Here is a 25,303-nt window from a genome sequence, read left to right on the forward strand (position 1 = left end):
ACTTGCTGCAATGGTACTTACTGTGAATCTGAGGATGCATTGCATTTAAAGTCTAATTGTTTGTTCCTAGAAATCAAAAGATTACAGACATCTTTTGCATCCCTTAGTATTCTATTATGTGGTGTAGAACAAAAAGAAGTGCAACCGATAGGCCTACTACTTTTAGAATGGAAGGAAGAAAAGAAAATAGAGTGAACCTAAAGTAAAAATGGTGCATTATGTTGGAAACATCAACATTGTGTTATGTAGGGCTGGGATCAGAGTCACATCACATGGAAAGCACCAAGAGATCAGACCCAAAACTAAATCTGGGCCTGGTCGCTTAATTATACTGCACAGAGAGACAATGACAATATTTCTGAGCAAGATTCCCTCCGAGCCAGAGCTGCAATCTGAAAATGCTGAACAGAAGACAAAGGACAGTGAAGCAGTGCACACACAAAACAATCTTAAAGGCATTGCATAGCTCTCAGACACAGCTGGTCTAAAGCACAGCCTCATCGAAAAGCGATAGATGCTCACATTCAAAAAAGAATAAGCAGCCCAGAACTTAGCTCAAATAAAATCAAATATTTCAAAACAAGGCAGACATTTCAAATCTTACCTGCTTGGAAACTCTGCCCTTATCTTCATTCTTTACTTCTTTAGACTCATTGAAAATCCTCAGGCATTCCTCCATAGGATCAGACTCAAATTCGAAATCCTTTTCAAGACTGGGGAAATCAACTTCCTCCTCTGACGACAAAGATCTTTGTTCTAAATTCCCCCCAGTTTCATCATCACTAGAATTGGAACAGGGGTCTCGGTCAGAGTCGGAGTCTGACTTATAAGTCATGGCAGTGACAGGTTTACTCGTGCTTTCTTCATCGCTACTGTCATCACCAAACAATTCTGTGTGACTGAGTGTTCGCTTTGCAAAGCATGAATTTTCTTTTCTATTTTCCAAACGTTTTGCCTTATCTTTCACAGATTTTGAACCCTTGATCTCCTCATCTTTCCTTTTACTACCTACATGAATCCCATTTTTATGCATTAATGTTTTGGATTTTGAGTTGTCATTTTTTTTGTCAGATTTCTGGATACTTGTGATCTTACCTCCATGACATTTGATTTTTCCTGCACTAACGGATGAACTGTTTGATCTAGATTTTGACTGTTTTTCACTTTTTACCCCATTCAATTTGCTTGTTTTTCCTTTTTCCATCTTCCTACTAAAACTTCCATCACTTTTAATCTTTTGCTGTTCTTCTTTGACCTTGTGTTTCTCATCACCTTTGTGTTTCTTTTCAATAACCAAGTTAACGCCATTCTTTTCTTTGTTTTTTAATTTTTCCCCCTGTTTTTCTCGCTTAACTTCTAGTCTGTTTTTATCGCATTTTATTTTCCCCTTTTTACTAGCTTTCTCAGAGTGGTGAGAAGATTTGCTTTTAGTGCTGTCTATTTTATCCTTTTTCACCTTTACTTTGGAACCATCTAGGTCACTACCTTTATTCTTTTTCTCTTTACTTTCTCGTACTTTGAGCTCCTCCTTGTTGTATTTTGAAATCTTAGATGAATGACTGGTGGCTTTCAACTTCTGTTTCCCTCGATTCTCCTGTTGGTTGCTCTCAAAACAGCAAACATCGTCTACATCATACTGAACTGCAATCTCTTTCATAGATCGTTTATTCAAGTCTTTAGCCTTTAAAGATAATCCTTCATCCGATTTATTGTCACAAAGCACAGGATTTTGAAACTTTGAAGTGTCCCCATGACTTTGCGGATAGGTATTACTAAGTTCCTCTCCAGAGTCTGGGAATGCCAAACCCATATCACATTTGCTTGACTTCAAGCGATGGCAGCGTTTCTTTGCAGCAGCTGTGTTACGTTCCTCCGAGCTGCTCTCTCTGAGCCTCTTGGTTCCCTGTTCCCTTGTCTTTTTTTTGTTCATCAGCCGTGCTGAATAGTTCAACAAAGGATCATACTCTAAATCAGTGCATGGCTTGGTATTGTCGATCACATATTTATGACTGGGTACAGAGGTAGCATATTTGACTGGCTTAGTCACGAGCGTTGGAACATATTTTAACGAACTACCCTTTGCATCAGCTTCATCATCTGTATCCAAAGTATATTTACTGAAAGAAGCAGTAATTGAAAGTGGAGTAGGGGTGTATTCTACATTGCTAATTCGGCGGTAACTGTCTGGATTATATTCCAAAGACTTTGTCAACTTATCCTCAATAGGTAAAAGCTCTTTGCAACTCTTGGTCTTGCCAAGTGTCTTCTGTGCTGATGGTGTCGAAGGGACATACTCCTCCTCTGTATCCAGAAGATCCTCATATCTTGACAACTTTTTCTGCTCTTGTTCAACTTCATTCTTAACAACCTCAATGGCTTTATTGACCAGTTCCAATTCCAGCGTACTGGAGCTGGATTCTGTAAGGTCACCTGATATCCCATTTTCATTTCTGGACGAACCCTTAGGAAGCTCAGGATTATATGGATCGTAACCAAGTTCTGTAGAAAGACAAACATTAAAGTACTGTAAACACTAAGTAAAGGGTTCAAATCAATCTACAAAGTTGAATTAATATCCTACACAAATAGTTTCTTCCTTTCAAAGTGGCACTAGAATAAGTCATTCAAAACAAATCCAAAATAACACTTGACAAAAGTTCACTTCCACAGCGCAGGGGCTGGTTTAGCACAGTGGGCTAAACAGCTGACTTGTAATGCAGAACAAGGCCAGCAGCACGGGTTCAATTCACGTACTGGCCTCCCCGAACAGGCGCCGGAATGTGGCGACTAGGGGCTTTTCACAGCAACTACATTGAAGCCTACGTGTGACAATAAGGGATTATTATTATTACATGGTAAGGTAATTACTATTTCAATTTCTTGCCCTCCCTTTTCTTTACTCTTTAAGCACTTATCAAAAATATTACTAACATTAAAATTTGAACGAGGGAGTGGCATGAGAAACAACTGGTGGCAATCATCTAAATTTAGAATTAAGATATTTGCATTATGATTTAAGAATCTAATAATTAAACTGACCCTGATGTTAATTGAACTAGGTAGGCAGCAAAATGTGCATTGAAAACATTCTGTAGCTGGGTGGAAATCACAAACAATTGTTTCAAAAGGGCAAGATTCCTCTGCTGCTCGCATTAACTTCAACTAGTTGCAATGGTGATGCAGTTTACTAATATGTATATAAAGAATTGTGTGCTTTCTACAGCTGTATCTTTCTCTTCCCCCCACCCCCCCCAAGCTTTTCAAACTTCCAGGACGAACTGCCTCTGGGGGTAGATTTTGAATGGCAGCTAGATAATACCCCACGGAGAAGCTGAACAGAACCAACAATTTAACAGCTAATGGAAGACACCCCAGAAACACAGATTTCAAGAACTGCTTCAAAATTACCATTGATAAAGACTCAGGAGGTTTTTCTTTGCTTACCCATTGTCACCACAGAAATAGTGGCTTGCAAAGCAATTCTTACAGCAGTGTGAAAATATATTAACCAAAATGGGGTAAACAAATGTCACAACCATATCCTTATAACTGGATTAAAAATTCACTGATTTTTTTTTAAAAAGAAGCATTCAAATTGTAAACACACGTTCTAGTATTCGCATGCAGATGATATTGGTAGATGTGTGCTCGCGCATTGCTCAATTCCTGCTGCAGCTACAAACATCAGGACAATGTACTAAATGTTGCTTGACCAGAAACCAAGTTTATTTGAAGCACAACTATCTTCACTCTCTGATACAAACTTCAAACTGAAACTTACAGTATACCCATTTTTGAAGACCGCCCACATCATTTATTAAAGGGACTTTCCCAACCAACTTTTAGTTCCTCAACAGTTTTTCTTACCATCCAATTAAACAGCAATGCACCCAATTTATATTCTCTTTATTGGCAGGCTATAACCCAAGAACAGATTGTGGTTATCAATGATTTTTGACAATAATTAGAATTTTTAAAATTTAAAGATAATTCAAAATCATCGGCCTGGAACATTAAGCGTGTTTCTCTTGCTACAGTTGCTGCTCGGCCGGAGTATTTTCAACATATTGTTGTTATTTCAGATTTCTGAAATATCCACGTTTCCACACACCCACCCTGAAAATAAGGATTCACAGCAAGATGTAGATATACTTCCACAACTGGAAAGCAAATATGTTCCATTACTTTTCACCAGTGGCAGATTTTCATAAAGAATGATTTTCTGGTCTGACCTGTAACAAACGTAAAATTCCAATCCAAAGCTATTTATTATTACAGCTAGCACAACACCTCCATTTTTAAAAGACTCTTGATATCACAACTTCACCTGTCAATCTTTTTGCTGTTGAATATGATCTATGCACAAATCAGTTACATTGAATAAAAATTTGAATAACCAAATATATTCTAAAACCGACAGATTGCAGAATCACATATTGAAAAAAGTCAGACAGTTTCTGCTCCATAAAACTAAATCAGAAACCAAGAAAACTCTATGATTTTATTTGGTTTCATTTTTATTATCTGTCTAGTACCTGGACGTTCAGCAGTTGGAAGAGTCTGACCAAACGGTTTCTAACAGGCTGTTCTAATAAAGGTCGCCAAGGTCGTCACCACATTTCTGAGGTGGAGTCATCATAGGGGAGGTAGTGGCATAGTGATATTGTCACTGGACTAGCAATCCAGAGACCCAGAGCCATGCTCTGAGGACATGGGTTCAACTCCCACCAGGGCAGAGGTGGAATTTGAATTCAATTAAAAAAGAAATCTGGAATTAAAAGTCTAATAGGGGCAGCATGGTAGCACAAGTGGCGCGCCAGGGTCCCAGGTTAGATTCCCCGCTGGGTCACTGTCTGTGGAGTTTGCACGTTCTCCCTGTGTTTGCGTGGGTTTCCTCCGGGTGCTCCGGTTTCCTCCCAGTCCAAAGATGTGCAGGTTAGGTGGATTGGCCATGATAAATTGCCATTAGGTGACCAAAAAAAGTTAGACGGGGTTATTGGGTTACAGGGATAGGGTGGAAGTGAAGGGCTTAAATGGGTCGGTGCAGACTCGATGGGCCAAATGGCTCATGTTCTATGTTCTAACTCTATTATATTACTTTTCTTTTATTACTTTTTCTGAGTTACAAAGCCAGGGCTCAGAGTGTGGACAGGGGCGAACCCCTAATCCAGCTTCTAGTCTGCTCCAAAAACCAATTCAAATTCAAATTGAATCCAATTCATGGTCCCCACAACAGACAAACCAGATCTGAGCCAAAAGGCAGAGCAGATACTACACTTGATCTTAGCCAAAAGGTCAAGAAACTATTCTGTTATATTATTAAACATGTATCATGTTTATATATTAGGAAAGTTGGTCTATTAAATATAAAAAGGACATCTTCAAATTTGCAAAGTCACTGGCGTTGGATTTTAGAAGCATATCACACAAAGAAATACATGGCATTCTCATTGGAAAACGTCTCAATGTTGCTTTCACTATCTTCATCTGGAATCTCTACCTCCCTAAAATAGTAACAGTTTCTCCTAAATTCATAAAGGTGTAATAAACTTGAAAGTAAGAATCTGATAACAAAGAGGTTGGCCAAGTGTAAGGACGGTCATTAATTAGAAATCTTGGACTTGGTGCTCGCATCAATACCAAGGGTCCACCTGCGCCATTATTAACCTTAAGTGGCTGTGGCGAGAAGATGAACATAAATCTCAGAAATTCACCATCGCCACTGATGTGTATGGGAGAATGAAGCTTTGGTGATCAACTTTTCACAAATTTGGCAAAAGGTATTTGGGAAAATGTTCCAGGAAATTATTCCACAGTGCGAATAATTGCATCATTATTCACACTGTACTATTTATTATGTTATTCTGTAACTCTTGCACACCATAATTTCCTGGGAATTTTGAGCTGGAGAACAGTGTACATGTAGTTCTTACATTCAACTAAGTAACTAATTTAGTTCAGCAGACTAAAGGGATATAGAATTCCTGGATACGCAAAGTTTAGATGCCCTGACAATGCAAATTGTAGTTTATACTGAGTTAATTAGAAATAAACGGTCATATTTTCACTCTCCGATCCATGCTCAGTTTGAAGATCCCCGCTGCAACAAAAATACAAACACTATAATTGGCCTCAGCATTCGAGTGGAAGCAAATTCAAATAGTATCCTTGCTCGCTCGTTTTTAAGTTATTTATCAGCATCAAGCTTGTAGTTCAGTTCTGCAGTTAGCATCAGCTTTCTGGTACCTACATCAAGAACATTTATAGTTGTAGATTCAGCAGATAAGCTAGGGGGAAGTCGGAGTCAAAGCTGAATTCTATTACCAACTGACTTTTACACTTCTGCACATTCCAACAAGGGTCAGACCAAGATAAAAAATGATGTGTTTTAGAACAGAAAATGGTTCAGTCGCATCAACATTCCCATCGCGCGTTCAGGATTGGACTGGCAGGCACACAAAATCTAAAGCTTAGCAACTACTTTGATATTGCTTGTGCATACAAATAGCAATGTTTGCCATAAATGTTAATATTTTACAACTGTTTTGTACATAACCTAGCAGCTTTTTTTCAGTAACACTGAATAAGAAAGAAAAAAATTAATTGCTTCATTTAACGTGCTCTAAATAAACAGGTAATGAAGCAAGAGTCTGATGCAGTTGTGCCTGTAACGAGCATATACACAGCCCGCTGCACACTCCGTAATAAAGGTAACTGCTAGCATTACTTTAATTCACCAATTAGCTAAATATTCTTTAGCATACTGAACAAAGCATTTTATCTTAAGTGCACTAGTTTTCAAGCTGAATCGCAAAATGCCTCTCCTGGCTATATTAAAACAGAAGCAAATATAATATTTTTGGCATTATTTGCCAAAAGAAAATCAGAATCTTGTACTACAAATTTTTTTTTTTTAAATTCTGACACACTTATACATTTACAGTCCGCACCAAATATTTTAAGTATTATCCACACAGAGAATAATTTAACTACAGTACAACCCCATATGCTACTTGTTTTCCAAAGTCTAAAATTAGATCTAGAGACAAACAATCAGTTACCACGACTTCTGCTGCTCAACAGGTATAAAATATACTTGTTCATGTCTTCCTAGAATCTAACTTTGCAGCAGACCAGTCACTGCACCACTCATCTTTGTAATATGCACTCGCAACAAGGGACCACTTCGTTTCTGAAGATAATATGCTTGTGGTATCAGAGATCCCAGGGTTACGCAGCTGTTAATATCTCATTAGGCCACCCCCTAAAAACACCTCAGTATGAGAAAAGTGCACATGTCTCAGTGATGACTTCACCTTCAATTTACACTTCATAATTTTGAGCAGTGTTCAATAACGCACATATTAATTACTTGCGCCACTTACATGATTCCACTCACCTGTAGGAACTTTCTGAGATGCAAATTAAAAGTCAAGAGATAATTGTTCTCAATTCAACAACATGTCCGATACTAGAACTCCTAAATCCCCAACACGTAGTGTGGTTTCCTGGGGTCTACAGGCAAGCACAGCTTAGGCTGGACTGAATTCACAGCCCCCACTGTTCCCAATGAAATGCTTCCATGATGCTCCTTACAGGATTATGAGCTTGCACTCAAAAATCAGCCTTAAAAATAGTGTATTTACAGCATACACAATACTGAAATTTCTATCTGTGTGCCAACTCCCACCTCCTGACTGTTAATCCCAGTTGAGGCACCATAGGGAGTTGAATGAAGCTCAAGTCAAAAATATCTAGGTGCGACTCATGCAAATATAAAGGCAGGTTTTCAATGGAGCCACACAGGTGAGGTGCCAATCTCTGTGCAGTTACCAAAGTCCGTTGGGATGGCATTAGGTGCGCCCCTGCCTTACGGTGGGAATGAAAAGACAACCCAACCTCACACCTGACTGACTTATGCAATGATCATTATTAAAACATACCCTTCGTGGCCTTAAAGTGAGGGAAGGCTCATACTTGGCTGCAATGTCACCTACGATTAAATAGGCTGCTCATCAACTGTGATGTTTGCCTCCTTTAAGGGGAGATGTGCCAGGAGGGTCACGTGGCCCCAGTGTCCAATCAGGCACAGGGGGGTTCACCCTAGCAAGCCCGGGTATTTGTATCAGTTTGACCTAGAAGCTAACTTGTAGTCACGAAAGCCTCTGCATTGTACTTGTATGTAAATAAATGTTGCAGTTGTTATTTACCCAACTGGTGAATGGAAAAATATTACATCAACTTAACTTACCCATGTAAAATGGCCACATAAGAGCCAAAGAGCATGGGGAGCCAATGGATGTGGTATATCTGGATTTCCAGAAAGCCTTTGACAAGGTGCCACACAAAAGGTTGCTGCGTAAGATAAAGATGCTTGGCATTAAGGGTAAAGTAGTAGCATGGATAGAGGATTGGTTAATTAATAGAAAGCAAAGAGTGGGGATTAATGGGTGTTTCTGTTTGGCAATCAGTAGCTAGTGGTGTCCCTCAGGGATCCGTGTTGGGTCCACAATTGTTCACAATTTACATAGATGATTTGGAGTTGGGGACCAAGGGCAATGTGTCCAAGTTTGCAGATGACACTAAGATGAGTGGTAAAGTGAAAAGTGCAGAGGATACTGGGAGTCTGCAGAGGGATTTGGATAGGTTAAGTGAATGGGCTAGGGTCTGGCAGATGGAATACAAAGTTGACAAATGTGAGGTTATCCATTTTGGTAGGAATAACAGCAAACGGGATTATTATTTAAACAATAAAATATTAAAGCATGCCGCTGTGCAGAGAGACCTGGGTGTGCTAGTGCATGAGTCACAGAAAGTTGGTTTACAGGTGCAACAGGTGATTAAGAAGGCAAATGGAATTTTGTCCTTCATTGCTAGAGGGATGGAGTTTAAGACTATGGAGGTTATGTTGCAATTGTATAAGGTGTTAGTGAGGCCACACCTGGAGTATTGTGTTCAGTTTTGGTCTCCTTACTTGAGAAAGGACATACTGGCACTGGAGGGTGTGCAGAGGAAATTCACTAGGTTAATCCCAGAGCTGAAGGGGTTGGATTATGAGGAGAGGTTGAGTAGACTGGGACTGTACTCGTTGGAATTTAGAAGGATGAGGGGGGATCTTATAGAAACATTTAAAATTATGAAGGGAATAGATAGGATAGATGCGGGCAGGTTGTTTCCACTGGCGGGTGAAAGCAGAACTAGGGGACATAGCCTCAAAATAAGGGGAAGTAGATTTAGGACTGAGTTTAGGAGGACCTTCTTCACCCAAAGGGTTGTGAATCTATGGAATTCCTTGCCCAGTGAAGCAGTTGAGGCTCCTTCATTACATGTTTTTAAGGTAAAGATAGATAGTTTTTTGAAGAATAAAGGGATTAAGGGTTATGGTGTTCGTGCCGGAAAGGGGAGCTGAGTCCACAAAAGATCAGCCATGATCTCATTGAATGGCGGAGCAGGCTCGAGGGGCCAGATGGCCTACTCCTTCTCCTAGTTCTTATGTTCTTATATAGAAGCTTTAAAGTCAGAATTGGAAGAGGCAATTTTCAAAAATGGTCTGTCGTTTTACAGCCACCTCAAAATTAACAAATATAACCAAATTTATTTAAAAGGGTCAATTTATTAATGCTTAGAGGTACCATGATATTAAAATGTCATACCAACTACTTCCACATAGTTATACGCAATATTTCTGAATATCCCCGTAACGCAGACTGACACTCAACTCCGAGCATCCAGTTTTTCCAACATGGATGAGCAAATCAGACTCAATCTAATACTGATCTGTGCTCAACACCAGAAGCACATTTATTGCAGTAGAAGTAAAATAATTCTCAGATTATCCCAAACATTTTTACTGCTGATGATTTACTTTTGAAAGTGTAGTCACTGCTAGTTTACCAACAGCAAAATGTTGCAAACATCATTGAGATGGAAGACCAGCTAACCTGATTTTAGTTGCATTGGCTGATGGATAAATATTAGCCATGAAGCCAGCAAATCTCCTCTACTGTTTTTTCTCTCCAAATAGTGCACTGTGAAGATCTTGTCTGAAAACTTGACATGCCCAACAGTGCAGTGCTTTCTCAGTGCTGCACAGGAGTAACTGCCTAGATTGTGTGTTCAAGTTGGACTTGAACAAACAGCCTTCTTGATACAGAGGCTCGGGCCTGATTCAAGGTGTTCCTCCTAAATGAGGCCAATCAGGTCAAAGCAGTATTGTGTGATGTGCACTCAAAGACAAAGCAGTCACTACCCAATGATTAGTTAAATCATCTAAACTAGGCAGCAAAAATCAAAATGCTACAAAATGCAAAAATCAGGGGGCAGCAGGGTAGCATGGTGGTTAGCATAAATGCTTCACAGCTCCAGGGTCCCAGGTTTGATTCCTGGCTGGGTCACTGTCTGTGTGGAGTCTGCACGTCCTCCCCCTGTGTGCGTGGGTTTCCTCCGGGTGCTCCGGTTTCCTCCCACAGTCCAAAGATGTGCGGGTTAGGTGGATTGGCCATGCTAAATTGCCCGTAGTGTCCTAATAAAAAAGTAAGGTTAAGGGGGAGGTTGTTGGGTTACGGGTATAGGGTGGATACGTGGGTTTGAGTAGGGTGATCATGGCTCGGCACAACATTGAGGGCCGAAGGGCCTGTTCTGTGCTGTACTGTTCTATGTTCTAGATGTGGGAACCGGAGATAAAAGAAAAACTACTGAAAACACTCAGGTCAGGGAGCATTTATGGAGAGGGGATGGTAGTGAAGTTAAAACTCACCACTATTCTTAGAATTCCCCCTATAACAAAAAAAAGGTTGATATTCTAAATGGTGAACAGGGATTCTCACTCCCTGACTCCGATGCAGGCTTCTGTGGGTGCTATTCAGGTCAAACTATCTTTTCAAGTTATCCCCCGGTATAACCCATACCTTCACCGAAGAATTTTACCTACTTACCCCTTAATAGCATTGATGTCCTGGGTCCTGCGTTATTAAGGAAGTGAAGTAAGCTAATAACCACTTTTTCAGGTTAAGTTATTTTTATTATTATATTTTTTCTTTTAAAAGCTGCAAACACTTTCTTTACAGAAAGGAAAAAAGATCTTGCTTCTGGCTGCTGCTGGTTAGTTGTAGAGACCTTCAGGCCCACCTTGTCAATCAATCTTCTTAAAATCTGGTCTTCTGGAGTTGTATTCACTGGTGAACTCGGTTGCTGTGTCCTGTCCTTCCCATGTACCGAGCTGTGAAAGCTGGCTCTGGCTCTTGTTTAAATTCTAGTCTTCCTTAGATGTATAACTGTTTAAACTCGGCTGCTTGCCTTGTCTTTCCCATGACCGAGCTCTCTCTCTCTCTGAGTTCTCCTCCCCTTCTCTCCTGTTGCTGTTGCTCTTCTGCTTCTGCTCCCTGTGTTTATATTCTCTTTCTAATAATTATTAAGTTTTTAGAGCCTTATTGTAAATTAACTTATTTCCCTTTGATTGTTAAAAGTATCTTTGATGTAAACATTTTACTACAACTAATTATTCATTTTGGGCATATCGTCTCCTCTCAGATCTGATTAAACAATGCTTTGGTTTCAATAGGTGTTACTTTTATTTCTGTGATTTCGAATCGTTTAATTTTCCAATTGTCCCCAGCTCATAACTTTGCCTTTGATTTTGACTTAAATTATGTTTCTCGTAGACAGGTCGTCTCCAATTTTATTTTAATTGTCTTGATGTTCATAGAATTTTACACTTTAGAATTGACACCAAATTCGACTGAGCATCATCCATCCTTTCCAGCTGTTTACTAAGAGAGTTTATTTCAATTAAGGTGTGAAACTTTGCTTTTAGCTGTATGCTAAAATTTAACTTGGTTATGACTTGAAAGACTTGCCTGTTTTAAACATTCGTCACTTAATGCAATTGAAACTCTCATCCATGCTTTTCCAGATGCTTCCTGAGATAGTTACATTCCATGAAGGTGTGAGCCATTGTTTTAGCTTACCACATGAAACCTGTGTGTTTGCTAAACCTGCTTGTGAGCAAGAATCTGCATTTTACAACCCTGCTCTTTGAAGCTGCTATGAAACTTTTGTGGGATCTTTCCCTGTATCTTCTCAAACCAGATATTGCCAGACTTCCATGTTTCAAATGACACGTTTTTCTGTATTTTCAAGAACAGTAGGGTTCAATGTTTCAGATCTTCTGGCCAATTGTCCACCCAAGCCTGGTGAAGGCTCAGAGGACAGAACATGTTTAACCTCACCTTCCTTCCTCCACAGATGCTGGCTAACCTGCTGATGCTTCCAGCATTTTGCGTCTTTATTTCAGCCAGACAGCTGTTGACATACTGCAATTGGCCTCAGCATCCCAGTTATTGAGGCAAGATTCCAGCACCCCCAAATACTCTCCAGTGACCTCTGCTGATGAAATGAATGCTATAGCGTTGACCAATAATCAAATTGAACTGACTGCAAAGATCAAAATGCCACGAAACACAGCCAAGTATCACACACTGTAATTATCTCCCCGGCACCCAAATGTATATTTGCCTCCCCAATCCCCACCCCTGCAAACAGTCGCCTACCTACGGGTTGTAAATAATTTTGCCAGGTGTACAGAGCTGCCGCTGTCGAGCTGGTGCACAATACCCTACCAGTTATTCTATTTCATTTTTAATTGTTTTTTTTTTACTATGTACTATTTTCTTCTCTTTGGTATGTTTGGGTGTGCCCTTCTCTTCTATATATATGTATTTATATACATATTTCTTATCCTGTGTACATAACGGTAATTATACCTTGTTCAAAAACCCAATAAAAAAACATTTATAAAAAAAAAAGATCAAAATGCCTGGGTGACAGCCTAAATTCAATCAATGCTCTCATAGGAAGAATAGCTAAGTGCATGATTGGTACCTGTGAATCCATACATAACGAGGAGTCAATGCCCTCAGAAGGCAGAATGGGAGGGAAAAAGTTAATGTGAACCACGGAGGAAGTTTATAATCACAAAGTGAGGCAGGTTACAAACTTATTGAAAAAAGGGACAACGCCAGATAGGTTCATTGGTTTAAAGGCACATGGTGATGTGGCAATGGGCCAAAATGGACCAATCAGCTGGGCAACATTACAGATGGTATGGTTTGCCTTGGCATTCCAAGCCTGAAAGGATATGGGAGTGAAGTTAAACCTAGATTCCAAAGTCTGAGGGGTGTTGAATTACCTTTGTTTAAAAAGTGTCACAAAATGAACCCAGGACTAAGCCCATGGATAAAAGCAAATTACTGCGGATGCTGGAATCTGAAACGAAAGGGAAAATGCTGGAAAATCTCAGCAAGTCTGGCAGCATCTGTAGGGAGAGAAAAGAGCTAACGTTTTGAGTCCGATGACTCTTTGTCAAAGCTAAGAGAGAGAGTGGGAAATATTTATACTGTTGAGTGAGAATGAAAGATGAGTATAAATATTTCCCACTCTCTGTCTGTTAGCTTTGACAAAGAGTCATTGGACTCGAAACGTTAGCTCGTTTCTCTCCCTACAGATGCTGCCAGACTTGCTGAGATTTTCCAGCATTTTCCCTTTTGTTCCAGGACTAAGCCCAAAAGCTCTCACTTAAAAAAAAATCATATCATTTAACAAAACATGTTTAATTTGTTCCTCTCAACATTTATTTCACATACTAACCATATGATTGACAAGATGGCGCACTGCAATTATTCTGTTTAATGAAAAGTATGCTCTAATAGACTGTTGTAAAGTTTACCATCTCAGCATTATGCCTGTATGCTTAACACCACTTTAAAACAGAGATGAGTTTTAAGTTGAATGGTTGAACATTCATTCCATTAACTAAATGGCTCCTTCTCAATTTAATTATCTTGTTTGAGAAATCACTTTTCAAGCACATGGTTTCAGTGCATGCAACAGGTGGGGGAGATTTCCTGTCTCCTCTTCCTGCTGCCTTGCACACCATTCTGCATCACCATCTTCAGAAAGGCAGAGCATATTAAAACAAATAACACAACTTCATCTATGGGGCGGAGCCATTAAAAAAATCGTAACAAATTCTCAAAGACAAATGGAAATCACAATGCATTACATTTTTGATTGTCCTATTTTGAAATATTTAGTTTATGAACATGTTCTCTTTTTTTTAAAAATTGTGTACCCAATTATTTTTTTCCAATTAAGGGGCAATTTAGCTTGGCCAATCTACCTAGCCTGCTCATCTTTGGGCTGTGGGGGTGAGACCCATGCAGACACGGGGAGAATGTGCCAACTCCACACGGACAGGACCCAGTGCCGGGATTCGAACCCGGGTCCTCAGCGCCGTAGGCAGCAGTGCCTCGTTTCTCTTTCTAAAGGCATTGATTTCTTGATGGGGTACCAATGCATAGGCTTCGGGCACCTCCCATACCTCAGTCAAGTGCACCAATGCGTTACAGTCACCTTAATCAATGCCCATCCAACATCGGCATAATTGTAATAATATGTGACTGTTATAGAAATAGGAGTAGGAACCTTGCTTGACATTTCTTCCCACTTTTTTCCATAAAGGATATGGAAGACATTTCTACTGCTACCAGAGTTGAGAGGAGTTAGCTTAGAAATAAGGAGTTGCATTTGGGTCTTTCCTGGTCTGCTTGGCACAGCTAGACACTACATAAAATAAATGCATCATGCTGGACAAATAATGATGCGGAAATGCCATACAGCATTGTTAGATTCAATTTGAATTGGTTTTTGAGGCAAGCAAGAAGATGGATTAAGGGCTTGCCATGTCTACTCTGTAAACTGGCTTTGTAGCTCTGTGAAAGGAATAAAATTAAAATTAAAATTCAGATAGATAAAGTGATTTTAAAAATGTAAAATTTTAAATGAGTTTTCTTACTTTTCTTTCTGTGTTCCCCCTCTCAATCCAATATCTCCTTCACACTATTCTTCTTTGTGTCAATTTGACTGTAATTCACCCTCTATCTCAAGTCATTCTTTACCTTGTTCTTTATCTCCTTAGTCATTGCAATTTTAGGAATAAGTATTGGTTGGCCCTGCCATTCACTTAAAACCCAGATGCCCTGCTGCCCTCTCCACATCTTTATCATATTTCCAACAAGTTAAGCTCAAGGATGCAGAAAAAAAAGTCTTACCAAGGAGACACATTGCTAGGCTTCAACAAAATCCCAACATCCCACACAGCATAACTGACAATATATTCCAAACAAAATCATATATGGCATGTGCAATCATGATGTTATCTAGGGCGCAATCGAATGGCCACACTGCGGCCGAGAAGCAGACCGCCACGGTGCAACATGGCTGATAGAAGCCTGGAGACCCCGTTCCTGTGATTAGCAATGTAAATCCTGCCCATTGTGGGCTCGACTCACTTTAATGTGCAGATTCCTAAGGTACCTGAGGCGTTGGCAACTATCCCCTTTGCCTCGGAGACCTTGGGCAAGCACCGTTCAGTACTGGTCTCCATGGGATTCAAACGGAACAGCACCCGTGGGGGACTCCCAGGGGATCGGAGGCCCGCAGGTGCAAGTCCTTTGGGCAGGGTGATACCCTGGCACTGTTGGTGCCACCTGGACACCCGGTAGTGCCACCCTAGCAGTGCCAGCTGGGTGCCAGGTGATGGGACGGCGATGGGACCCTCACCAATTAAAAGTTTACTGCTGACAGAAATGGTCAGATTTAAAGCTCATGACACCACCATAATGTTTTCTTCCAAAAGTATGAAACTAAATGCAGTGACCAACATCTATGTTTCATAAAAGAGAACTAAAACACACATGACCAATGGAGTTACCTTGCTAAACCAGCAACATAACCCAGCCAGATCAACAATAAACTCAATGGAAACCACCAGAGTAAAATTTGGGGTCTAAAGTTTTGCAAGCATATTATTTGCATGGTGCACATCAGAATAAGCAAACAATTCACATTTGCATGATCTGCACCAGACTATTTTAGCCCAGCAAATGTGCAATTCTGCACATGCTGCAGCACAATTGGGCTGAATATATATTATCAGGCCCCAGGTTAGTGCGAACCTAGTGAAGAAAGTCATTGCAACAGGATCCAAAATTATGTTCAGACAGACCTCATCACAACAGCTATTTTATAAAACATTTAACAGCAAAACTGGTTCTACTTTATGTACGGTACTAATAATAACCTTTATTGTCACAAGTAGGTTTACATTAACATAGCAATGAAGTTACTGTGACAAGCCCCTAGTCGTCACATTCTGGCGCCTGTTTGGGTACACTGAGGGAGAATTCAGAATGTCCAAACTACCTCATAGCCCTTCTTTCGGGACTTGTGGGAGGAAACCGGAGCACCCGGAGGAAACCCAAGCAGACACGGGGACAACGTGCAGACTCCACACAGTGACCCAAGCCGGGAATTGACCCTGGGACCTTGGTGCTGTGAAACAACCGTGCTAACCATTGTGCTAGCGTGCCATCCCACGATAACACTATCTGGATGCTAGTCAATATTCAAGTCTTAAGACCACCGATGGAATGGAGGGTCTTTTTGTTGACTGCTCTACATTTGCCAAATATACAAACTATTTTGGAATATTGCTGCAAACAAGCAAAGAGGAAAAAAAAGGGATGCAAGACCATTTGTTAAATTCTGAAAAAAAAAATTGATACAGAGTTAGGATGGATAGCGGCATCAGCTTTGCACGTACACCATGTATGCACTGTAATCTGGACTTGAAATAAAACAAACCATTAAAGCAAGGACTGGAGACCTTCATTATCAACTTCAGCTTTGAACTCACTGCAGACCTATAAAATGAAGTTTCAATATTTAAATTAATTTGAACATTAAAGCAATCATTGACTCAACTGTTTTACAAAATATTGAACTCGCTATGACAACAATAGCAGAGACAAATAGCATAGATGCATTTAAAGGGAACTAAAGACTTGGATTAACAGAAAGAATTTATAGAAAACTCTTTAGCAACCACAGGATGGCATTATTTCCAGCCAATTTGTGTTTAGGAGGCTTCAGCAAACAGCAGCGTGATCATGTCCAAATAGATTTTTTTGAGGTAAATTGTGGGATATTGGTTCCGAGATCATTCCTCTACATTTCTTCACAATCGCGTCGTGGAATATTTTTTGTCTATTCGACGGGACACACAGGGTGTTAGTTTAATATGTGGGGCGAAATTCTCCGACCCCCAGCAGGGTCTGAGAATCGCCTGGGGGTGCCTAAAATCCCGCCCTCGCCGTGGCAGAGATTCTCCGCCACCCGGGAAGTGGCGGCGGCGGAATCTCGCCACTCCGATCGAAGAGGCCCCTGCCCGGATGGGCCGAAGTCCCGCCGTTGGGAGGCCTCTCCCGCCGCCGAGGTTTAAACCACCTCTGGAACGGCGGGCTCAGCAGCGCGAGCAGGTCCCCGGGGTCCTGGGGGTGATCGAACCCCGGGGGGGTGCCTCCACGGTGGCCTGGTCCGCCATCGGGGCCCCCCGCTCAGACTCCGGGCCAGTGCCCTGGCTGCACTATGTTCTTCCGCATCCGCCACGGCCTCCGCCATGGCAGAGGCGGAAGAGAACCCCACATCGCGCATGCGCCGGCAGTGGCGTCAGCGGCCAGCTGCCGCTGACGTCACTGCCAGCGCATGCGCGGACCGGCGAAAGCCTTTCGGCCAGCCCCGCTGCCGGGGGCGCCGGTTTTTTGCGCCGGTCTTCTGGTGGCAACCGCTCCGGCGCGGGGCTGGCCCCCAATGGTGGGGAGAATTCCCCACCTTTGGGGAGGCGCGACCCCCGAGTGGTTGGCGCCACTCCCCTATTCTGGGACCCTCCGTCACGCCGGGTAGGGGAGAATCCCGCCCGTGATCTGTAAATCACACCTCTTACAGCACAGCACTCCCTTAAACGGCACTGGAATATCAACCTCAATTTGTGCAAAGTCCTGGAGCACAAGTTCCGTGAGAAAGGACTGGAAGGTTATGCTGATAGGGTTAAACTAAAAGGAGTGGAGGACGCTCATGTGGACAACAGATAATTAGACTGAATGATCTGTTTCTGTGCTGTATATTCTATGTAACACAACACAAAAATGTCTCAGAGCTGCCATTTAAACTTGGGTCTACAGCTTGTTTTGTTCTAAGTAAAGTTTCAAATAAATCAGTACCTGTAATAAATGCCTATACATTATAGCTATTGATTTGTACTTTTGAAACTTTACATTTGAAAGACTATCAATAAATACAGGATGATGGCAAAGAGATTCAAGGCAGTCAATTGAGCCGTGTCAATGGCATTACGAACCTGGAGAGCAAAGGATTATTTGATCTGTATCTACGATGGTAGTACATACACTAGACGTTACACAGTCATAACTACAACAACTTGCATTTATATAGCACCTTTAACATAATAAAAGCTCTCAACAAAATTTGATAGAGCAACATAAAGAAACATCGGAGCAAGAATTGGTCATATGGCCTAACCAGTTGGTTTTAAGGAGGGTTTACAGAAGGAAAGAGAAACAATGATTTAGGGAATGAATTTGAGAGCTGATGGCAAGGCGAGTGATTAAAATTGGAAATGCTCAAAACGTCAGAACTGGCAGAGAGCAGAGTTCTGTGGAAGGGCTGCAAGGCTGGAGATTGCAGCGATATGGAGGACAAACCCATGGAGGAATTTTAAAACAAAAAAAGAGAGAACTTGAGGCATTGCTAAACTGGAGCAAATGTAGGTCCGTCAGCACAGGACAGTTAGGAGAGAGGGACCTGTTGCGAATTAAGACACATGCAGCAGAGATGTGAAATACCTAAGTTTGCAGAGGGCAGAACTAGGGACGCTGGACAAGATTATGTTGGAATAGTCAAATCCAGAAGTAACAAAGCCATGGATGAGGGTTTCAGTGGCAGATGAGCTGAGGCGAGGGCAGAGTCAGGTGATATTGCAGAGATAGATATATTCAATCTTGGTGAACGTCTGGATATGTAGCTGGAAGCTCAGCTTGGGGTCAAATACAACACCAACGCTGCAAATAGTCTAGTACAGCCTTGTTGTCTGGGAGACGGATGGAGTTAGGAAGGGAAGGAAGTTCCTGAAAAGGGACCAACGGCAATGGTGTCCCTCTTCCCAATACGGAGTTAGAGGAAATTTCTACTCATCTGGCAACGGAGGTTAAATAAGCAGTCTGACAATTTAGAGCCCGAGAAGGGGAAGTGGAACTGAGTACATCAGTGTACACATGGAAACTGATGCGGTTAACCAGGGGCATTGTGCAGTTGACAAACAGGAGTGCGTCAAAGACAGATCATGCAGGGGCACTAAAGAAGCCAGACAAAAGCAGTCCCACCCAGCCAGATGATGAAAAGGCAGAGCATGATTTCATCGGTAACACTGTCAAAGGCTGATAACCCACATCAGGAGGAGCAAGAGAAGACCTGCAGGAGAAGATCAGTCATGCTGATCTCTGGTTTCAACTTCACTTTTCCGTCTGCTCCCTATACTCTTTGATTCCCTTTCCGCCTGCTTCTATATTTGATTTCCCGAGACACCAAAAATCGATTGTCTCAACCTTAAATATATTTAATGATGACACATCCACAATCCTCTAGGATAGGGAATTCCAAAGACTCTCAACCTCGAGTGACGAAATCTCTCCTCATCAAGCCTAAATGGTCAGCCCCTTATCCTGAAGTGTCCCCTTGTTCTAGATTCCCCAGGCAGGGGAAATAGTGTTTCAATATCTACCCTGTTAAAGCCCATAAGCTTGAATGTTTCACTGAAATCATGTCATTATTCTAAATTCTGTACAGACCCATTTTACTCAGCGTCTCATCCCAGTGTTTAATCTAGTGAACTTTCATTGTACTGTCTCCAATGCAAGTGTATTCTTCCTCAAATACAAAGTCCAAAAGTGCACACCGTACTCCAGATGCGGTCTCACCTGTAGCCATCTGGGATGGCCACTTCCAATTAGGTACAGAGGAACTCGCAAAGCCTCACGGGTAAAATGGACAAACCAAGACTTGGGCAGACTCAGAGCCTGAAGTGCATATTTGTAAGCAAGTCAAGACGGTATCGAAACTCCGTCCAATTAGCATTTTAATGGGGCCGATTGGCATTTGATAGCCCATCTTCACCAAAACAAAGGACTGGTACTTGAGCAACCGGGACAGTCCCAGACATTTCGGCGCCACTCCGTGTTCAAAGGAAACGCAAACAACGCGGTCAGTGACCGCTTGGGACACGCCCAGCCACCTAGATCCTCCCCCACCCCCACCCCCCTTATTGGTTAAGGAATCAAACGGAGTGATCAGGGATCACCCAATTAGTAAGGCCCAAACCGAAGGACCGCCCAAAAGACTGCAAAAAACCCCAAGTATAAGAAGAGTTTGCCACATGTTCGTTCTCTCTTGGTCCTGGTACCCCGGTCATGGCCATCTCCAAGTGCAGCAACACCAGAAGCAAGTTCAAGTCCATTGCTCACTACCAGACGGATGAGCCTAGCTGAGCAGCAGTTACTCCTCCGGACCCGAGAAGATCCAGAATCGAACAGCGGCCACTGTTCTCTGACCTAAGCCGGGTGCCCGAAGTTAAGTACAGGTTGTCTTAGTCGATAAGTATAGTTAACTAGTGGTGTTTATGTTGCATGACTAATTGTGTGTAAATAAAGTACCCTTGAACTTGAACTAATGAACTGGTGTTTGGTTCTTTGATTGATAGCCGGTTGAAACTTGTGGTGGCATCATTTGATACCTGGCAACTCTAAGCATTAGGACATAGATAACATAGAAAGGGCAAATTCACTGATTGCCATAATTGGAACAGAGCCACAGAAAGGACAGAGAAAAGAGTATAAGACCGACTCACAACACACCAAAGCCCCATATTATTGTAGCAAGACTTCTTTATTCATGTGCACCACCAATCCCCTTGAAATAAAGGCTAACATGCATTAATTTCCCAAACTGCTTGTTAAATGCACCTGCACTGTAACTTTATGTGTTCCTTTGACAAGTATGCTCCTAGTCGCTCTGAAAATCAACATTTACAAGTTTCACATCTTTTGAAAAATGGGATTAGGCAACACGGATTTATGAAAGGGAAATCATAGTTGACAAACCTACTGGAGTTTTTGAGGATGTAGCCAGTAGAATTGATATGGGTGAATCAGTGGATAAGATGTATTGGGATTTTCAAAAAGTTTTTGATAAAGTCTCACATAAGAGGTTAGTGTACAAAGTTAAAGCACAAGGGATTGGAGCTAATATATTAGCATCGATGGAGAGCTGGTTAACAGACAGGAAACAGAGTAGGAATAACTGGATAGTTTTTGAAAGTGGCAGACAGTGACTCGTGGGGTCTGCAGGGATCACTGTTTGGGCCCCAGCTAGTCACAACTTATATCAACGATTGCCAAATGTAATATTTCCAAGTTTGCTGGCGACATGAAAATTGGTGTGAATGTGAGTTATGAGGAGGAAGTTAAAAGGCTTCAAGGTAATTTAGACAAGTTGAGTGAGTGGGCAAATACATGACAAATGTAGTATGATGTGAATAAATGTGAAGTTGTCCACTTCGAATGGAGAAATCAAATGGCAGAGTATTATTTAAATAATGGCAGATTGGGAAATGTTGATGTACAAGGGGACCTGGTGTCCTTGTACACTAGTCACTGAAAGCAAACATGGAGGTACAGCAAGCAGTTAGGTAGACAAATGGTATGTTGGCCTTCATTGCAAGAGGACTGGAGTACAGGAACAAGGATGTTTTACTGCAGCTTTGCAGGGCCTTGGTGAGACCACACCTGGAGATTTTTGTAGTTTTGGTTTCCTTATCTAAGAATGGATATACTTGCCATAAGAGGGAGTGCAGCAAAGGTTCACCAGACTGATTCCCGAGATGACAGGATAGTTAACTGGGTCTGTATTCACTGGAATTTAGAAGAATTAAAAGGGTGCAAATTGAAACATAAAATTCTGACAGGGCTGGACAGACTGGATACAGGAATGTTGTTTCCTCTGGCTATATGGTCAAGAACAACGGGTCACAGTCTCAGGATATGGGGTAGGCTATTTAGGACTGAGATGAGTAGAAACACCTTCACTCAAGATGGTGGTGAACCTATGGAATTCTCTACCATACAAGATTGTGGAGGCCAAGTCACGGAGTAAATTTAAGGAGGAAATAGATTTCCAGACTCTAAAGGCGTCGAGGAGTATTGTGTTGAGATAGAGGATCAGCCATGATCATGTTGAATGATGGAGCAGGCTCGAAGGACCAAATGGCTTCCTCCAACTACTATTTTCTATGTTTCTACCCCACTAGTTAAAATCTGAAAAAAAATCTATTAAGTTTGCCAAACAAGATTTTCCTTTTGTAAAACCATGCTGACTTCTGCTAATCAGACTATGCTTTTCCAAGCGCATTGATAAGACTTCCTGATGATAGATGTCAGGTTAACTGGCCTGAATATAACTAGGAACTAGAAGCAGGAATATTCAATTCAGCCCTTAGAGCCTGCTCCGCCATTCAATACGATCATGGCTGATCTCATCTAGGCCTCAACTCCACTTTCTTAACCGTTCTCCATAACCCTTGAACCCATTACTAATTAAAAATCTAGCTCCTCCTTAAATTTACTCAATGTCCCAGCATCCACCGCAGTCTAAGGTAGTTAATTTCACAAATTCACGACCCTTTGAGGGAAGTCATTTCTCATCTCTCTTTTAATTCTGCTACCTCCTATCCTAAAACTATGATCGCTCATTCTAGATTGCCCCACAAGAGGAAGCATCCGCTCTACATCTACTTGTCAACACCTTTTATCATCTTATACATCGCAATTAGATCTCCTCTCATTCTTCTACACTTAGGAGAGTATAGGCCTAAACTTCTCAACCTTTCTTCATAAAACAAACCCCTCATAGAATCCCAACAGTGCTGGAGGCCATTCGGCACATCGAGTCAGCACTGACCCTCTGACAGAGCACCTCACCAGGCCCATGCCTCCGCTCCTATCCCCATAACCCCACTTAACTGTTGGATACTAAGGGGCAATGATGTCCCTCCACGAATAAGGGGGCAAAGACTACACACAGTACTCCAGGTGTGGTCTCACTAATGCCTTGTACAGTTGCAGTAACACTTTCCGACTTTTGTACTCTATTCCTTTAGCTAGAAATGCCTACATTCCATTTGCATTCCTAATTATCTGCTGTACCTGCACACTAGTTTTCTGTGATTCATGCATGAGGACACCCAGGTCCCTCTGCACCAAAGCACTCTGAAGTTTCTCTCCATTTAGATAAATGGGCAGCATGGTAGCACAATGGGTAGCACTGTTGCTTCGTAACGCCAGGGTCCCAGGTTCGATTCCCGGCTTGGATCACTGTCTGTGCGATGTCAGCCCATTCTCCCAGTGTCTGTGTGGGTTTCCTCCAGGTGCCCCACTTTCTTCCCACAAGTTCTGAAAGACGTGCTGTTAGGTGAATTGGACATTCTGAATTCTCCCTGTGTACCCAAACAAGCGCCGGAATGTGGCGACTAGGAGCTTTTCACAGTAACTTCATGGTGACAATAAAGATTATTATTATTATTGATGATAAGTTGCCTCTCCATTTTTCCAACCAAAATGGATAACCTCACACTTATCCATGTTAAACTACATCGACCAAATTTTGGCCCACTCACCTATCTATATCTATTTATAAATGTATTTCCTCATTGCAGCTTACTATCCCATCTATTCTAGTGTCATCTGCAAATTTGGCTATAGTACCTTCTATCCCTGCATCCTATTATATTGTAAAAACATGGGGTAGCGAGGACCAAATCCTGTGGCACCCCACTAGTTGCGTCTTGCTAACCAGGAAAAGATCCATTTATCCCTACTCTCTGCCTTCTGTCAGTTAGCCAGTCTTCTATCCAAGGTAACAAATTACCCCTAACCCCCATGTGATCTTACCTTGTGTATTAACCTTCATACGGTAAATTATCAAATGCCTTCTGGAAGTCCAGATATACACCTACAGGTCCCATTATCCACTTGGCTTGAAGTTCCCGGTTTTCTCCCTCTCTCCCTCCTTTCTTGACTAGCGGTGTAACATTTACTAACTTCCAAAATCATTCCAGAACCTGGGGAATTTTGGAAAATCATTGCCAGCATGTCCACTACCTCTGCAACTCTATTGTTTAGAACTCTAGGATGTAGACCATCCTGGGAATTGTTGGATTTGAGTCCCTCAGGTTTCTCTAGCATTATTTTTAAAGTGGCATAAGTTCTTATTTTCTCATTCAATATTAGCTCCTAGGTTACCCTCTATTTCTGGTATGACGTGTGCTTTCTACTGTGACAAAAGATAAAATATTGTTCAAGGTTTCTGCCATTTCTTCATTCCCATGTTAATTTCTCTTGTCTGCTTAAAGGGACCAATGTTTAGTTTAACTTTTCTCTTCCTTTTCATATGCTTATAAAGGGTCTTGCAATCTTTTTTCTGGCTACTTTCCTACTTTTTCCCTTTTTAAAATCAACTTTCTGGTGGCCATTTGGTGGTTTTTAATACATTCCCAATCCGCAGACTTCCTACTGTTTTTTTGTAACATTGTACATCGCTCCTTTTAATCGAATACATTCCTTAGCCCTCTTAGTAAGACACGGATGTATCTTTCTCGCTGAGTTTTTCAACAATGTGTTTTAGCTGAATATTTTCAATTGTTTAAATGTTTTATAGTGTTTATTTTCCGCCATACCTTTTTGTTTATTTGCCCAACCAACCTTAGTCAGTTCTCTCTCTTTCCCTCCCCCCCCCCCCCCCCCCCCCCCCCCCACATACCTATAAATTGGCTTGGTTTAAGATTCTGGTTTATGATTGGAGTTACGTTCCTTTCAAACTTAATGCAGCATTCAATTGTATTATGTGGATCTTTTACTATTACTAATTAACTCCACCTCAATGCTCGATCTAAATTAGCTTCATCTCATGTTCGTTCCACAACACATTGCTGCAGAACTATGTCACAAAAGCATTCTGCGAACTAATTTTCCAGACCATCTTTGCCAATTTGATTGCTCCAGTCTACAAGACCACTTATAACCATCACATTGCTATTGTTGCAAGCTCCAATAATTTCTTGTTTAATGTTCTGTCCAACAGCATAACCGCTGTTGGGAGGGGTGGAGGGGTACAAGGGTTACAAACTACACCCAAATATTGGACTAATATCAAATACTATTATTACCATTACTTTCCAGACTCAGTCACCCACTTGTTCCCCCCCCCCCCCCCCAGCAGCAGGCATCCACCAATTTACCCACTCAGTGCCTCCTGGGGGGCACACAAAAACATAAACAAGAAA

The 25,303-nt window shown here is 41.6% G+C and overlaps 1 protein-coding gene and 1 non-coding gene across 3 annotated transcripts in view; both read right to left on the reverse strand.

Annotated features, from left to right (window-relative positions):
• Positions 1-25,303, reverse strand: part of rexo1 (REX1, RNA exonuclease 1 homolog) — a 114,037-nt gene that overhangs the window by 75,062 nt on the left and 13,672 nt on the right. For both annotated transcript variants that reach the window (XR_005457915.1, XM_038776604.1), the window contains exon 2: positions 605-2,499. Coding sequence is in view for 1 of the 2 variants with exons in the window: in XM_038776604.1 (XP_038632532.1) it covers positions 605-2,499 (1,895 nt within the window). In the remaining variant the exon portion in view is untranslated. The remainder of the gene's footprint in view (positions 1-604; positions 2,500-25,303) is intronic.
• On the reverse strand, positions 5,110-5,307 carry LOC119953782. Its single transcript, XR_005458102.1, has one exon. It is a non-coding gene; the product is annotated as a U2 spliceosomal RNA (small nuclear RNA).

Source organism: Scyliorhinus canicula, chromosome 18 (assembly GCF_902713615.1).
Source record: "Scyliorhinus canicula chromosome 18, sScyCan1.1, whole genome shotgun sequence".
NCBI lineage: Eukaryota > Metazoa > Chordata > Chondrichthyes > Carcharhiniformes > Scyliorhinidae > Scyliorhinus > Scyliorhinus canicula.